Source organism: Paramisgurnus dabryanus, chromosome 17 (genome assembly GCF_030506205.2).
Source record: "Paramisgurnus dabryanus chromosome 17, PD_genome_1.1, whole genome shotgun sequence".
Taxonomy (NCBI): Eukaryota; Metazoa; Chordata; class Actinopteri; order Cypriniformes; family Cobitidae; genus Paramisgurnus; species Paramisgurnus dabryanus.
In genome coordinates, this window is record NC_133353.1 from 28,634,090 (window position 1) to 28,652,486 (window position 18,397).

The 18,397-nt window shown below is 38.0% G+C and overlaps 1 protein-coding gene across 1 annotated transcript in view; it reads right to left on the reverse strand.

Annotated features, from left to right (window-relative positions):
* ywhaqb (tyrosine 3-monooxygenase/tryptophan 5-monooxygenase activation protein, theta polypeptide b) overlaps window positions 1-5,988 on the reverse strand; it is a 20,469-nt gene extending 14,481 nt beyond the window's left edge. Inside the window, exons 1-2 of the mRNA XM_065288403.2 lie at window positions 5,832-5,988; window positions 4,609-4,988 (exon numbers count right to left, since the gene is read on the reverse strand). Coding sequence (XP_065144475.1) covers window positions 4,609-4,902 — 294 coding nt within the window. The 5' untranslated portion in view covers window positions 4,903-4,988; window positions 5,832-5,988. The remainder of the gene's footprint in view (window positions 1-4,608; window positions 4,989-5,831) is intronic.
* Between the last annotated feature and the right edge of the window lie 12,409 nt (window positions 5,989-18,397).

Consider the following 18,397-nt stretch of genomic DNA (forward strand, 5'->3'; position numbering starts at 1 on the left):
TGTTAACCATATTATGCGCGCCGCAACCCAGAGATACAGACACACGACAAAGGGGTAGTTAATTTTTAACAGCTTTAATAACTGGTTGGACCACATTTAAAACGAAATTAAACGCAGTGGTAAGGACAGAGCAGTTTAAGTATGTCACTGACTTTTGCGTTCGCGGGAATGGTAGGCGGGGCGAAGGTACTCGCAAACTCCGCGGCCGCCTCTCTATGATGCCCGGGTGTTGGCTGGGTTTGTCGCGACAGTCCGTGAAACTGTGATTACCGGTGCTTCAGCCTCTCACCGGTTAGATCACTTGCCCACCCCGACACGTCTTTCACCGTCGTTTTGATATTTTCTTGTAATTAAATCATCTAGTTTTGTTAGAGAGAGCAAAAACTTACAACTAAATGTGTCTGCTGCCTGAATTCACAGCGGAGCTGAACGCGAGTCACGTCACAGAGCCGCAGGTGTCAGGTTTCATTTATTTCTGTCAGAGTTTGCGATGCGAGCTGAATGACCAGACGATAGCAGAAGCTGTGTGCTTACTCGTTTTTGTTATAATGTACATATATGATGTTTAATATAAGCAAGATCGTTTTGTTGTATTTTTTATCAAGAAAAATAATAAACCCATCATTTATCAGCGCTTTATGGAGGAGTAGCCGGTTGCACTGCTTGGAACTGGCGAGTTCTGCGAGAATTACCTGCCCACATTGACTCAAGCACTTAATTAAACCAGCTGTTGCACTCGCATTGCACGCAAATTCATACGCTATTTAACGCAGCTTACGCAAGCGCTGCATTTAAACAGTTGCGTAATTCAAAAGATAAAGTAAAATGCGCACGTCTGCATGCATTAACAGGTGGGAAAATTCTGTCACCTGATGCCACTTAACCGAGCAAAATGTTTCACTCAGTTAAACAATTTTTAACGGTTAATCGGTTAACCATGGACACCCGTAACAGGATGTGAATTTTTTTTATAATTATTAAAATTCTTTTTATTATTTTAATTACAAATTTTTGTGTTGTATATACTGTATTCTATATACAGTACCAGTCAAAAGTCTGGACAAGCTAATGGGAAGTATACTACATTATATTATATACTTATTTTGGTATTGTCCCCAAAAATAAATAAATAAATAAAATAGGCTCTAATTGAGTACCAACCAAATGTATGTAAAAAGTCTAAATATAGTCTTGCAGTATTACGTTTTCATGGTTTAACTATTTATTGACCACCTCTGATTTACAACACCTCTCTAGAGCCTCATGCAACCATTTCAGCTCAGTTTGTGAGAAAACAACAACAAGACAAGCATCCATTTTTAAACAAATCTGCTTCAGGCAACATTAATCATTGTATTTAAGGAAACAAAGCCCCTTAGTGGATGAGGCCAATTTTTTCCACCAGGAGCAAAAGTCTGAAGAATGAGGAACTGCTTGCCCAAAAGCCATTCAGACAGAGTTACTAAAGTCCACCTGAATGCACCTTTACACACACCTACTGCTGAACTTTGATCATCTCTTTGAGGTAAGACAAAGCTAGGCACATGATTTGATTATGTAAACAAAAATTTCCTTATGCCGAGTAGTGTCTGATAGGTAACACTTCTTTATGATGTCATCGCAAATATATTAGGGCAGAGGTTTGCTTCAGTACACCAAGGCCAAAAGCAAACAGTATAAGATTTGCACAGCTGTAAATTGATCCCTCATCATTACATATTAGGGATGTGATGGGGAGAAAATGTTCGCATCGGTTAATCAACGCCTGAAAAAATTTCGACGGGTGGGGGAGGAGGGCTTAAATAGCTTATGAATGCCCATGCAGCCATGCCATTTTACTTTCACTTTTGAATTAGCTGCAGTTTTTTTGAACGAGGTGCTTGCGTTTAATCGCTTACGAGTTACTTTTGAGTTAGCTGCAGCGCACTTGTTTGAATGAAGTTCTCAAAGTGAGCTGGTGCGTGTTGGTTCTTCTGACATATTGTCTGAATGGATGTACTATAAAAACTCTAAACGACGGTGAGAGGTGGTACTGTGGTGGGCAAGTGATGGGCACAATAATCTGTGAGAGGCAGACCACCGTGTAGCATCGGTAACACTGACTATCGCAAAAAAGCCCATTACATATACTAGATATAAAAGTAATGACTACATAGATGTCCTTGTGCAAGACTGTACTTGCTCCCCTTAATTTAGATACTCCAGCGAGAGCCAAAACTGGGATGCTGTTAAATCAGAAAAGAGGGCATAGTATTTGCCCTGTTTACTGTAATGCATACATGGTGTATGAACCTGGAAACCTTAGATTTTGGCATGCATTACAGTGTTACATTAGGCCTTAGGAAAATTATATTACAGTAGAAGTGTTTTTACCATTTGTATTACCAAAGTTAAAGGTGCAATGTGGGTTTTAGCGGCCTTAAATCTAGTGGTGAGATTGTGAACTGCAACCAACAGCTTACCACTAAGACCACTTAGGGCGCACTCACACTATCCAAACCAAACCGCGCTCGGGCGCGTTTGACCCCCAAAGCCTGGTTTGATTGACTAGTGTGATCGCTCTGATTCGTGCCCGGGCGCGGATTGATTAATCGCGCTGCGGCCGGGTTGCAGAGGTGGGCGGAGCGCGGTTCACTTGGGCTCAGGCGCGGAAGGCTGTGGTGTGAGCGCAATCGCGCCTGAGCGCGATTCAAAAGGTGAAGACGTCAGTTGCGTGACCACTCACGTTCATCTGCCTCCGTAAAAACCTTTTGATGCGAGCAGCGGGTTTACGTGAATGTCCGAGCTGCACACGTGACAGATCAACTAAGCAACATGATGACATGTGAGAGGGCTGTCTGTAATCGCGCATTAAACGACTCCGAATAAAAAACACCGACTTATCATTATGGTGGGTTCCAGTGTTAAGAGAGCGCTTTACTTCCTGCTTTTTTCAAAACAATCGCATCTTTATGATGAAAGCGCGCCTGGACTCGGATCGATACAAAGTACAGTGTAAGTGCGTGCACCTGGGGGAGTAGGGAGGGGTGACAATCGCGCTGGGGCATGGTTTGGTTTGGATAATGTGAGTGCGCCCTTAGGGACAAAATTAATTCTACAGCGCAGTTTGTCCGCTTAGGGCTACTGTAGAAACATGGCGGCAACTTCCATGTAAAGGACCCACAGTGTATGTAGATAAAAACGGCTCTTTCTAAGGTAACAAAACCAATTAAGTTTATTATGTAAGGTCTTTATATTGCATTTCTATCAAGAGATCCTTCTAAAAGTCCCACACTGCACCTTTAAACTGTGGTTAATGCAGTGAAAACATGATAAATTTGTAGTTAGTTTACTGTAATAAAACCATGGTAGGGCTGTAACGATTAATCGTGCAAATGGGCGTTTTCTCAATGAATGAATCAATTTGAATGAATTACGGTGAAATCCCTGCACATCCCAAAGCCAGGGGGCGCTCTCGTGCAGAAACTTCCTTTGTGCCACAGAAGAAGTAGCATTATAAACGCTATTCCAGGAAATGTCTATAGGAATATTTATATCGCTGTTCTTCAGATTGTTTCAGGTATTTTCATGATAAAAAAGAATATTTAGAATGATTTCGATTAACGAGTGTCACTTTTTTAAATGCACGTTATAAACGACTCCGACTCATAATGATTTTAGATTGAACAGGACTTCCTACTGCCGTAGTATACGCACAAGCTGTGCATGAAACACTGAATCGCAGCCTTGCGATTCAGAATCGATTTCAGACAGGCATTTTTACTGGGACCCACAATTAATCGTTATAGCCCTAAACCATGGTTCAAGGGACATTACATAACATGCAATGTATTGAGATTCCAAATCTCCCTCATCAACCTTACATTTCCACTTTTTGTAACTCTTTACCAGATATTATAAATGTCTAAACATGTATTGCATGCCTTATGCTGGTTACACACCAAAAGATAATCGGGCTGATCTTAGGCCGATTTCCCCCCTTTCCGAAAATCCTAGATACATCCCGATTATCTTGATGGTTCTAAAGATTATCTTTTCAGATTTTCCCTTGGTATGAGATGTGTTAAGAGTGTCCAAACCTGATAGAAAGAACATCGGAGCCGCCCCGATCGCGAATCGTAGGCTCTTGAGATTATCACGTAAAACGGAACGATATCCAATCAGAAAGCGAGATGATGGAAAACGGTAGTAGTCATGGCACACCACACACTATATGTGCAAAACTAATTAAAAAAAAGAAGATTTTTTTTATACCCATGTTTGTTGTCTATTACATTTTGAAAATCTTATAAGATGTAAAAAATCTCTTGGTGTTAGCATTAGGTATAATAAACAACCAAATTTCTTGCAACATTTAAATGTTTTTTTTTTCTTTTTCATTCAAATGTTGTTTAACAGTGATGACGTCACTTGGATGATTTGCCCATTTAATTGCGACGGTGCCTCTTTGTTAAATTTGCATACTGGGCTGTGATTAAATCATTTTTAAATATTTGCTTATTTTTCAGTTTTTTTATGCATTTTTGCGGGTTTATAGCTATAGCAAATTACTACAAACCTCTCTATTTCTAGAAAATAATTTGTATGAAAATGTATTAAATCACTCACCAACACATCGTTGCAGATATCACGCAGCTCACACTCAACTTTCTCCCGGTACTCCTTCACCATCTGCAGTTTCTTGTCGTTTCCTTCGGTCTTCTGCTCGATGCTGGAGATGACCCTCCAGGCAGACCGCCGGGCGCCCACCACGTTCTTATAGGCGACGGACAGCAGGTTTCTCTCCTCGTTGGACAGCTCGGTGCCAGCTTCAGTCACCGACTTCATACAGGCCGCCATATCATCATAACGCTCGGCCTGCTCAGCCAGCTTCGCCTTCTGGATCCGCTCTGTTCTGTCCATCCTGCCGCTTTCTTAAGTCTGTGTTTCTACGGGACACTCGACTGATCAAAGGAGGCAAATGAACCGCTGTTTAATCCTTAGGGACGCTGAGGAGGAAAAATCATGACAGTATGACGCCATGCATTCATTACAGAATTTTGTGTTCCTTCTCTGCCCATCAGCTGAGAAACGTGCATGTTTGTCTTTAAACCTATCCGCCTACTTTTTGGGGCGTTTCTATGGCCATAAATGGTGTCTAGGTAGGCAGCTCACAGCAAGGGTGTGCGCGTTAACACATCTGTGTCAGTGGAATCGTTGCAGCCCTGCCCTTCCCAGTAAAACGCACAAATCTTCAAAACGGACCGTTAGTTTTAACTACCTATTAAACACGAAGCATATTATAATTTAACACATCGATCAAAATCATAACGAGTCAATTTGATTTAATAAAATTAAGCATGATTTCCGTAGCAATGAGGCTGCTCGCTCGCCGTACAATGCGCTCTCTCAATCATTACCAATACATATTAACGATTAAGTATTAAACAGCTAATATGATTACTACAACCCTATTTGTTTCAACCGATGGCAAATTAAATCTCACAAAATAGACTCAAGCAATTTTAGCAGATGACCCGCCTTAACATCAAAGCCACGAGTCTTGTCTCATGCACGTTATCATATTTTACAACAGACGTTCGTCTAACAATAAATCGTACTTGTAAAGGTGTATATATGTGTTTTCTATAGTTTTATTTTACGCAAATCAGCCTTGCCAAGTCGACTCGGACGCATTTTGGCACCCCCCTCCTGCCCCTCAACCGACTAGCGCGTTTAAATCGATTATGCAGTCCAACGCAACAATATAAAATATTTAAGTGTAACACATAACCTCGTACTATACACAAACAAACGCGTTCAAACGTAAAATATTTTAGTTTACATCTCACCTCTAGATTAATGCTTGACTCCACCGGACTAATAGCCTTTGAGCTTGGATGGTTAGGAAAAAAATGTACTAGAGAAAGACAATCGAAAGTGTTGGTGTAGGACGTCGCTAATCCCTCCCGTCAGCCAATCACATCGCGCGATTTCTGTCCGTCACTCGTTATTCTTCGCGATATCGCCCAATAGCTGCATAGCGCGGGGAATGGAGGCGGGCCGATAGAAATAAGTTTGGTTGCCCTGTTAACTCGGACTCGTAGCCACGGGGTTTCCTCCAATTAGAGCAAGGGAGATTACGTCACCATTGCTATGGTGATCCCCCCTCCTCCCACTCACCCCGAACATCACCATCAGCATCATGAGTGGAAGCTGGATGCAGGAACATCGGTTGTAGCCTACCTACTGAGACCCAAATACCATCTCTTTCATTAATCATATTAGAAAGATAATTGGTTTAGATATGCTAATGGAGAGTTGAGTTTGTAAGGACGGTGGATTTGTTCAAACACAGTTCAAAGAGAATATCACAAATATGATTTGAGAGAGAGAGAGAGAGAGAGAGAGAGAGAGAGAGAGAGAGAGAGAGAGAGAGAGAGAGAGAGAGAGAGAGAGAGAGAGAGAGAGAGAGAGAGAGTCCCATAAAGTATAAATACACTCTGAAAAAGACCCAAATGTTTCCCATTTTCTTAAAAGTGTTTTAATCCTAAAGTCTGTGCTTAAGTGTTTTGAATTATATTGCAGACTAAAACATTATTGTGGCAAATTATTATACAAAATTATTACCAGATTTTAGTTAAAAATTATTTTCAAAATGCATGATCTGAACTGAATAACGAAGAAAAGTAGCCAATAAGAAACCAGAATCAATGGGAAGTCTTTCAATACTGTTTGAAAATATCAGGGTGAAACCTTAAGAAGATTCTTGATAAAATGCCAAAAGTATTTTTTTTAAATTCTAGGCAAATGGTGTCTCCACAAGTTTATGAGATTACTTTTGGATTTTCTTTACTCACATCATAATTCTCATATTTATTTGTTAGTTTTGATAAGTTCACTATTACTTTAAACATAGAAAAAGTATCAATAAAGAATAAGTGATATTCATATCAATAAATAAGTGTATTGACAACATTTGATATTTTTGAGCATGTTGTAAGCTTCCCAGTCACTTCCATGTAACTAAATTACAGGTTGGTGTAATGGGGTGTGGCAGGAAATATGACAAATTTTGACATGACATCCCATCTTTGTCTGAACAAGTAACAGTACTCATCCATTAAGGCACACTCACACAAGTGAGTATATGCAGTAACACATAACAACAGGGTATATTTGGATAGCCAAAATATGGTATAGCCAATTCAAAGGTCAAGCAGGAAATTAAAGAGATAGTTCACCAAAAAATGAAAATTCTGTCATAATTTTCTTATCCTCATGTTGTTCTAAACCTGTATGGTTTTTATTTGGATTTTAATGAACACAAAAGAAGATATTTTGATAAATGATGGTAAGCACACAGCTGATCGTAACCATTGACTTCTATAGTAGGAAAAACAAATAAGATGGAATCACCCACAACATGAGGGTGAGGAAATTATGACATAATTTTCATTTTTTTGATATTTGTGACTACACAAAAAGTAGTTTCAACCTTTTCACCACCGGCGTGGGCAAATACCAGACTCAACTCAATGAGGAAAAGCTTGTTTAATCCCCTGGAAAGGTTATGCGTTCACTTCAGCAGGTTGTGTCATGTCTTTTGCTTTGGCCCTTCTTCTTATTTACTTGAACTGTAAAAAATGTATATTTTTCAGGGGTGGTCATATGATTATTCGTTGCATATAATAAGGTATTTATTTCAAGCAAACTGAAATATTTATGTGGTTTTAATCTTAAATGCTGTTTTAGTGAATTAAGTCCCTGTCAGTGATGATTTTTAACTCTGTTGCCTACAGGTCCAGCTTCACAGTCACACCGCCTGAGGGGATCAATGTTGTATCAGTATTCTGACAGAGAGGAACAAAGACATTTACCAACATACAGCAAAAAGTCCTGAAAATGGCTGCTTTTTGTGTGAGTATAAAGTGGTTGTGGTATTTTATTGAGAGAGAGAGAGAGAGAGAAAGAAAGAGAATCCCAGAAACAGAAATCTAAGACCGATAACACCTGGTGTACATCATCTTGAAAACTTTGATTCCCCCCTGGTGGTTGGCTGCAGAACAAGTCATAAACCCCACCCTCTCCATGCAAATGAATAGGACTCGGATCTAAATAAAAAAAAATATTTACACTTCCAATAAAATGTTCTGAAATATGGTTTTGGTCCTTTAAAGGAACACGCCCTCATTTTGGGAATTCCGCTTATTCACCGTGTCCCCCAGAGTTAGATAAGTCCATACATACCTTTCTCATCTCTGTGCGTGCTGTAACTCTGTCTGACACAGCCCCTGCTAGCTTAGCTTAGCACAAAGACTGGAAGTGAATAGCTCCAGCTAGCATATTGCTCCCAATAAGTGACTAAATAACGTGAACATTTTCCTATTTATGTGTTGTAATTTGTAGGAAAATGTTCGCGTTATTTTGTCACTTATTGGGAGCAGATTTCTAGGTATACCAGCATCCAATGTGATCAATCAAAACACAACATATTCTGGTGACCAGCAATGCTAGTCTTGTAAAGGATTTCACACAGTTTACATTTCTATCAAGTCTTACAAAGCTTTACCGTAATAACATGTACAGTGAGAAAGGTTAGGTTTAACATGTCTATCCATCTTTACTAATATCAGGTTTTTTTCTGATTGCCACATGAAAAACACAATAACACGTCTCAGCAGATGCATCAAAGCCCCTGCTGAAAGTGTCTACAGAACTGATTATTCTATTGCTTTTGAAAGTGAGGAAGCCGGGGGGATGTAGCAGATATGGAGGTGGGTGGGCTCAGGGAGTTGTGTAGGCAATCTGATTGAATGAGACGAGGTTGTATTTTGTAGTCGGCATGGCTGTGTGTAGGAGTCAGGGGGTGTAATTGGCCCTCGGTACTCTAATTTTCTGTCCTTTCACCACTGTGATCATTGTGGGTGAGAACGTTGTGTTGAATCCTCATGCACTACTGCGTTACTTTAACAAGACACAAAGACATAAAAGAATTGCATCATCTCTTCATGTTTAACTCTATATGGAATCAGAATAGACGTTATTTACTTTTATGGTCTTATTGTTTATGATTTACGGAAATGACTTCTGTTTTTATCTGACATCACACATTCATTTACATTAAGGAATGCTGATGGAAAAACAATAGCATTTCAAGATTTTAAAGCATTAATGCCACACCTTATTTCTGTCTAATTTCTTTGAATACTAAATGTCTTTGCTCAAATTAAATTGAGAATCTGTAACGTGCACTCAGTATAGGGTTAAGATTCAAAGGTTGTGTGTGTTACCACATATGGAAATGACACACAGTGCTTGTTTTATCTAAACATATGATCCTGCTCTATAAATAATGCACAGACTAAGTGCAGAAAGCTCAGAGGACCTTGCCACACAACCACTGCATGTGGACATATTTTAAGCACAGTTTTAATGGTTCTGTCATGTCTTTCTGCCATTAAAATGATCTGGTTCATGTGCAATTCTGCATGAATCCTTCAAATCAACATTTACTATCAATAATTAGAAAACCATCCTCTTTCTCTATTTTTCTTTTTCTTCACTAGTCATATATAGTTGGATCTACTGTTTCAATCATATATACAAATCTCAGCAGTTATTTCAACACAGGCTTATACCTGTCTGTGGGGTGCACAGAAGTTGGAGTTTCCCACTGTGACTCATTCCATCAGACAGGCCGAAAGCAGACACGGTTATATTAGCCAGTGTGAAGAATACCGAATCCGGGCACGTTTGACAAATGAAGAGCATCCTGCTCCATGAAACTCTCTCATCAATTCAATTAACAGACCCGCTGCACCGTTTCACACACAGTGAGAGTTGTAAGGAAGAAATACTACAGTATAACTTGTGTGAGAGGCAATAATCTCTGTACAGTGTGGAGGTGGAGAGCTGTTATGTAAGAAGTGGGGGTGTCTTCCTACTAACTGCTGTAGAATTGACTGCACAACTCCGGTGTGTGGGACGAAGTGCTTTTGTCCCTTTCTACTCATCTGCTCTCTTCCTCCTTAGCCTTCCCGCCTTCTCTTTTATACTTTTTCCAAACTCTCATGCCAGAGGTCATAACCGAATTGCATAAAACACACACGAGTGCTGTCTTTCCTACATAAATTCTTGGAAACGAGTGCTGTGTCAGCAACAATGCAAGACAAGATGCAGACTGCACAGACATCTGAGATCAAAGGAGCAGCATGCGTTGTGTAACAAAAAAGTGTTACACCCTGTAAAGCCCAAAAATAAAATATGGTCCATAGCTGTCACTAGGGCAGTACCCCTTAGAAATGTCCTAATAGGTAGCATTTAGGTTCAGATATGTATACATTTGGTACCAACATGTACCTTTGATGTACTTATATGAACTTTTTGATAACAATATCTCTAAGGTACAACTTTGAAATAGATGCAAATTTAAAGGGTAACCTATACTGCCCCAGCTAGAGAGCATTTTTTGAGCATTTTTTCTGACAGTGTAATATTCTTAAATCAGTATGAAAACAAAGCTTTTTCAACATTAGGTGACCTAATTCATATGAAAGAATACAGGCTGTTGTGGAGGTATGGCACTTTTTGGGTGTGTCTCATGGCGGGAAGCCAACGGCTGAGGTATCGTTGACTCAGGAGAGCTCCGAGCATTAGAGCGGGCACACCTGCCTATTAAATTCACTTTAAAGAGTTTAATCATTTCAAATGAAATGTTGAATAAAGGTAAACAGCAGAGAAGTAACAGGTATGGCAACAAAACCCTGGTGACCTTCCATACACCATTATGGTTATAATTCACCCCCTCATGACCTCCTTTTCAAAAACATATGATAATTGTTCTGTGCGCTTTGTCAGGTTTTACTTAATTAGATATGCATATATGGCACCATGGAAACATATGTTTTATTCAGTATAGATGGTTACATCAGACACACGTGTGTTGTCGCGGTTACGCATCTGGGTGGAACTTAACTTCCAGTTTCTGTTTGTTGGCTGTTCATAAGACTGACATGACACCTTTATAATCATGACATGACACGTGAAGGAGATTTTATGCACATTTATGGCCAGGGGCGTCAGTTTGTGTTGAAAAGTGGTGGGGACAAAAGATCAGATGAAAAAACATTACAGCAGGACGGGAAAAATATTGAATAACGGCGCATCAAAAATGGGCGTAGAGTTGGCTGGTCAACAACACAAAAATACTCAGCATAAAACCCTCAACAATGTCGACTGCACATGTAACAGTCCCTGCAACACCAGCTCAACCGAACAGTGCCAAAGCACCATACTGTAGAAGTCAATGATTACAATGAAATTCATTATATATGTAAAAGAAAACACACTATAAACACAACGCAACATATGTAACCCTGGACCACAAAACCAGTCATACACGGCAAAAAATGATTTTCAAGAAAAAAATTTCTTTGTACCGTATTTTTGTCTTGTTTTCAGTAAAAATATGAGCAAAATGACGTCAGAAAATAAGTCTAGTTTTTAGACCAAAAATACCAAATGTAAGTGATGTTGTGCATAAAACAAGAAAATCTGCCAATGGGGTAAGCAAAAAAATCTTGAACATTTTTCTTAAACACTTAATTCATTGGCAGATTTTTTTTTTTTGCTTGTTTTATGCACAAAATCACTTAAATTTGATTCTTTTGGTCTAAAAACTAGAGTTTTGCTCATCAAGAAAAAGCATCTTAATTTAAGAATTTTTAGATATTTTTACTGAAAACAAGACAAAAATACTAAGATTTTTTTCTTGAAAATCTGACTTACTTAGTATTTTTGTCCTGTTTTCGGTAGAAATATATACAAATTCTTAAATCAAGATGTATTTTCTTCATGAGCAAAATGACGTAAGAAAATAAGTCTAGACCAAAAATACCAAATGTAAGTGATTTTGTGCATAAAACAAGAAAATCTGCCAATGGGGTAAGCAAAAAATCTTGAACATTTTTCTTAAACACTTAATTCAAGAAAAATTCAAGAAAACATTGCTTACCCCCATTGGCAGATTTATTTTGCTTGTTTTATGCACGGAATCACTTAAATTTGATACATTTGGTCTAAAAACTAGAGTTTTGCTCATCAAGAAAAAGCATCTTAATTTAAGAATTTTTAGATATTTTTACTGAAAACAAGACAAAAATACTAAGATTTTTTTTCTTGAAAATCTGACTTTCTTACTTAGTATTTTTGTCCTGTTTTCGGTAGAAATATATAAAAATTCTTAAATCAAGATGTATTTTCTTCATGAGCAAAATAACATAAGAAAATAAGTCTAGTTTTTAGACAAAAACTATACAATTTAAGTGAATTTGTGCTTAAAACAAGCAAAAATATCTGCCAATGGGGTGAGAAAATTGTGCTAAAATTAAGTGTTTAAGAAAAAAGAAATCTTATTTTTATATTTAATATTTTGTGGTATGATGGCATGTAGTCCACTTCCTCTGCCTTTCTGTCGGGCAGTATTTAAAATGCAATAATATTTTTTCCTCTACCTTCACTGTCAGAAAAAATGTCCCCAAGCTGTCACAGGGCCAGTACCCTTCCAAAACCTTCTACCATTTACAGATTATGTATGCATTTGGTACTAATATTTACCTCTGAGGTACTTATATTATGTCTTTGGTGTTCTTTTGAAGAGGTACTGTCAAAGTGACATTTTTTAGACATTTATTTCTGGCACTGTTGAGAGACATCATTCGTCATACAGAGCGAGAATCCTGAGCCAGCTCATGTTCTTGTATCTGATTTGCTTAATGATGGGCTGAGAGGGTTTTGTTACCTGAATGAGGTAAAGTAACAGAAACTGGCCAGGTTATAACATTTGGTCAGCTAAATGGTATAGTGCCATACCTTATTTAAATCTCAACAAAGCTTCTGAAATCCCTAATTTGCATTTAATTGCTTTGATGATAATTGTTTTTCAATAAGTGATACCATGCCAAGAATAGTGCTGTTTCTCTCTCTCTCTCTCTCTCTCTCTCTCTCTCTCTCTCTCTCTCTCTCTCTCCCCCCCCTCTCTCGCTCTCTCTCTCTCTGCTGTGAGTACAGTATATGGCTAGAAGACAAATAACACAGCCTGCAAGAGAAACATAATTATAGCTCTGCTGAGTCATTCTGTTTTGCCCCCAGATCTGTATCAGAAAGATCACAGAGGTCAAAAATGATAAAGGTTGCATTATGCCAATATGTAATTTTTGCTTTGCTTTTAGCCTGATTCTTAAACTTTTTGCCGTGCGCCCCCCTTGTGTAGGGTGCATCCCTTTGTGCCCCATAAAGACAATTTGTGACAACAATCTTAAAAAGCAATCTAAACAATCTTGAATTTGGATTAAACAAAACATAACATCATAAATAATACAATGTAGTGCTGTTGGTTACTATTATTAATTGTATTTTTTTTAATTACACAGAATATATGATAGTTTGAGAACCACTGCAGACTATAACAGACTTTAGGGGCAGTTTCCCCGATAGGGTTTATTCTAGTCCCAGACTAAAATGCATGTTTGAGCTGCCTTAATTTCAAAACACCTTTGTGACATATCATATAGACTATCTTCTTTTAATTGATATTTTAAATTCATGTATCTTTGATTTTTTGTGTCTCTTTTTTTCCCTCTTATACATTGTTTTTTTCATTTCTATGTAAAGCACTTTGAATGACCTCTGTGTATGAAATGTGCTATCAGGGCCGGCGTCAAGGGGGGGGGCATTCGCGGGCAGTGTCCCCCCCGAACAGGTTGTTGTGCCCCCCCTAAGTTTTTTATTACTTTAATATATATCAAGAATAATTAAAATAAATTAAACATTGAATGTTTCATGAGTTAGACTGTAATCAAATGAGGAAAATATAGTTGATATATGTTTTCTTTAATTAAAATAGACCAGTTTCTCTGATTTGATGTATTGCCGCGTCTCACTCGTCTTACGTCTTTAGCATATTTGTGACTTGACACTAGCAACGTGTTTTTTCGCGGCATTTTATGGATCGTGTAAAATCTGGATATTAGAACATTTAGAACGAACCAGCACCGCCTGCTTCATCTTCATGCAAACACAGACTGGCTCAAACTAGAGATTAGAGGTCGAGGTGGAATTTACAAATCTACAGGACACTGTTTTAAGGAAGTTTAATGTTCTTACACGCCGTCTTCAGCTATTTCAAAGGTAAGTTAGCGTTGTGTTAAATTACGTAAGCTTAAATGTGAAGTGTGGCTATAGACCGTTAACAGCATTACGACGTGATTATGGTAAAGCGGCTTTTTTAAAGCTAGGACGCGGTGTTCGCTGCGCTATGAAACCCATTCATTTCAATGGCTTGCGCCGCGCGAGGGCGGTTTGTTGTTGCGTCGAGTTTGCGCGAGCGCAGCGGAGCTCAGCTTGCGCTCAGCTTGCGCTCAAGCCGCGGTCGAAGTTCAAAAGTTTTGCGCATAGTTTGTGGTCTTTTGCACTTTATACGGGAAATGAGTTGACAGTCTGTACCAGTTGTATGAGTGTGTGTTTGCTGTATTTGTTGTTTTAATGCCTTGTTTTTGCAAGTTATTGTTGCTATTGCGTGCCCCCCCCCGTTGGAAGCCAAGTGCCCCCCTGTTAGTTATGGTCTGGCGCCGGCTCTGTGTGCTATACAAATAAACTTGCCTTGCCATGCCTATCAGTGCCATTGTTTTGTCTCAAGATGCACACCAGTGTAAGGTTTGTTTGTAAAAACTACTTAAATGTCCAAATTTAATTAAGGCCTAGTCCTGGATTAATCTAAACCTTGTCTGGGACAACGCCTCTTAGTGGTTATTGTCAGGCTTGTGGCAGGTGGTAACTGAGGTGCTCTTAAAGGGACATTCCACTTTTTTTTAAAAATATGCTCATTTTCCAGTTTCCCTAGAATTAAACATTTGATTCTTACCGTCATGGAGAAAAGTTTAGGAAAAGACGTGCTATGGACCGAACCAACTCTATGGGAGGGGAGAATTCCCTCACATGGTACAACCCATGCAGAGGCTGCGCGCTGCAGTGTCAATGCGAAACGTGTGAAGTGTCATTTAGAGAAGATAGACTCACCAACGTGACAAATGTAAAAAAAAAATTCGACCGGCCCAAAAGTGAAGCGGCCCACCGGGAATTCTCCCGGTTCTCCCGATTACCCACCACGGGCCTGTTTCCTACTATGGAAGTCCATGGTCACTATCTGCTGTGTGTTTACCATCATTTCTCAAAATATCTTCCTTTGTGTTCATCAGAAAAAAGAACAACATGAAGATGAGTAAATAATGACAGAATTTTCATTTTAAAGTGAACTATCCCTTTAAGGTGAATTTTTTTTAAAGGGGCCATGTCATAAGACTTTTTTTAAGATGTAAAATAAATCTTTGGTGTCCCCAGAGTACACATGTGAAGTTTTAGCTCAAAATACCATATAGATAATTTATTATAACATGTTAAAATTGACACTGGGTATGAGCAAAAATTTGCTGTTTTGGGTGTGTCCTTTAATATGCAAAAGCTGATGAAGTTCCAATCACAATGATGGTGGTTTGATGCAACTGAAACTCAATTGTGCTGTGAATTATTTTCTCTCTCTCTCTCTCTCTCTCTCTCTCTCTCTCTCTCTTTTTCTCTGCACTAAATGGCTGTGCCGTTGTTGGAAAGTGCAGATCAAGAGGCTGTATTATTATAATAGGATCTCCTTATGACATCATAAGTAGAGCCAAATTTCAATGACAAATTTTTCACATGCTTGCAGAGAACGTTTTACCAAAACTAAGTTACTGGGTTGATCCTTTTCACATTTTCTAAGTTGATAGCACTGGGAACTCAAGTTTAGCACTTAAACATGGAAAAAGTCAGATTTTCATGTCACTTCAATTTGGTAACACCTAAAAAATCTAAGCTTTTTCCACTTAAAGTGAGAAAAAAATGAGGTGTTCCCCATTGAAGTATTTTTTAAAGTAAATCCAAATTTTACTTTTGATGGTTAGAGTTATGACCACAAAATACATGCATTTTAAGTAACAAATACCAGCAATTTTATATCTCTATATAAAAGAAAATCTATGTTTTCTACGCATATCTTACAAATAAGCCATGAGAACAGGCTGACCAGACCATAGAGCCATCTGGCCTGAACAACTGCGTTTATACCCACAGCCCCCTCCATCTCACACATAGTACATTGAATCCTTCTGTAAAGATGCTGCTTTTCTCTTATTAATCACATAGGTCTGCATTTTTTCTTTTATAAGGCAAACCAAACATATTTATCCAGAGCTAAGGATGTGACCTGGTCATGTTATCAAATACACAAGAGAGAAGAGAACCTTCGTCCACATGTCTACACCGCCAAAGGCCTGTGCGTCAAATCCCCTCCATTTCTCCCCCAACCGCCCCGCATCTTTTTTGTTATGCGCAAAACACCACCATCACCAGTTACTATAGCAATCCTCCAAGACAACCTACACTTATTTTTGTTTTGACACGTAGAGATTTAATGCACACACAAACCAACAGGACCATTTCTGTTTATTGCCATGTTATGGATTTAAACAAGGCAACCGAGAGTAAACAGTCCTTTAGGATTTGCACATCAACAACCTTACAGAGAAAGTAAGCACTAATGTAAAGAATTTGGCAGATTTGCATCAAGGTACCGATATCTGTCCTTATTAGAAAGTGTGAAAAGGCCTGCGAGGAAAAACCAACAGCACATTTGCATATTCATCCTCCCTAGATGCTCTTTGCTATAAAGCTTGCTTATAAAGGTCTCATTTAGATGTCGCTGTTGTCATAGAGATTTGGTTTAATAAACAGCATGTTTTGAGAAGACATTACTTATTATGTCATTCACTGTTGAGCTCACTTCTTCCACACATACAATTATATTTTGGCAATATTGGAACATTTTAAAATAACTTTTCCTTGACTTGCTGTATTTGTAGTGCAGCTATTCAGATGAGTAAATAACCGGTTGGAAAAACAGCACATGCATGGTACTGTAGTATACATCTGACTTTAGCGAAAGCTATTTGCTTATTGAATTAGCTGTGACGTGTTTCATAAGAATCATGTGACATTGTGTTCAGTGTAAATAAGTCACACACAGTGACCATAAGAAGACAATGTAGTGTTTTGAAGCATTCGGTGCGCTTAATACTACGCTTTTGTTACCATGGTTACTAATATGAAGGTTTGAATGTGGGCCGTGAATGACAAGTCCATTGAGAATATCATTTAGGAAAAAATTGAAAATTGGTTGTGTTTATGTGTCCCTGTTAGAAAAAAGACAGATGAGATCGCTTTAATATCTCAGTTAGTTCTCCTATACACCAATGAGATAAAATGACTAGTCATAAGGGTCAGTTTTTTAAATTAATTAATAAGCTTTCCATTCATTGTTGTTTGTTAGGATAGGAGGACAATATTTGGACAAGATGCAACTATTTGAAAATCTGGAATCAGAGGGTGCAAAATATTGAGAAAATCGCATGTACGGTTGTCCAAATAAAGTTAAAACATACTAATGATAATACATTTTTATAAAAAATGTATACATTTATTTTTTTATTATTTTAATGACACAAATAATATATAATTTTTTTGTCTACTTCCCATCTATACATTAATGTTGTGTTTTGGGAGATATGAAGTACTTTTGTACTTGTTTACCACTCAATTCCTCAACTACACCAGCTTGCCTGTAAAATATATGTAATAAATTATGATCTAAATTTGATTTAAATTGTTTTTAGATATTGCTCTAGATATTATGTGTTGAATTCGGCCATTTGGTGTTTAGAAAAAACATAAAAGAATTACAGTTTAGGAAAAAATCATTTCGACCAACTCAACATCAGTACTTTAGTGATATATTTTGTGAATTTATGTATATATAAACATTAGAAAGGACATTAAACATAAATACTATTTCAAATAGTAGAGTATTTTGTCATTTTTGGTGCATTTTGAAATGACTGTTACAGAACTTTAACTGAATGTAAATGTGTGTGTGTGTGTGTGTGTGTGTGTATGCATTTTACATCTTTGTTTTGCATCTGTGGCTGTTTTTTGCCATACCTTTGTGTGTGTGTGTGTGTGATTGAGCATATATTTTCTATATGTTGCATTTGTGCTCTAGTACCAGGCCTGCCTTCCTGTGTTAAAATTATCAGATTTATTCTGGATGCATTGATTTCTTTTTTGACAAAAAAAAAAGATTTTTATTGCATTTCCCATTCATTTCAATTGGGGTAATTTTTACCCCCAAAGGGACTATTTATGTAACATTTTTTACGCCTCTTTAGAACTAATCCAGTCCAGTTTTTTTATATGAATCTTGACAGATAATCTTGAAAAGTCACCAAATCTTATTTCAGTGAGATGAAGGGAACCACACTGTAAAAAAAAT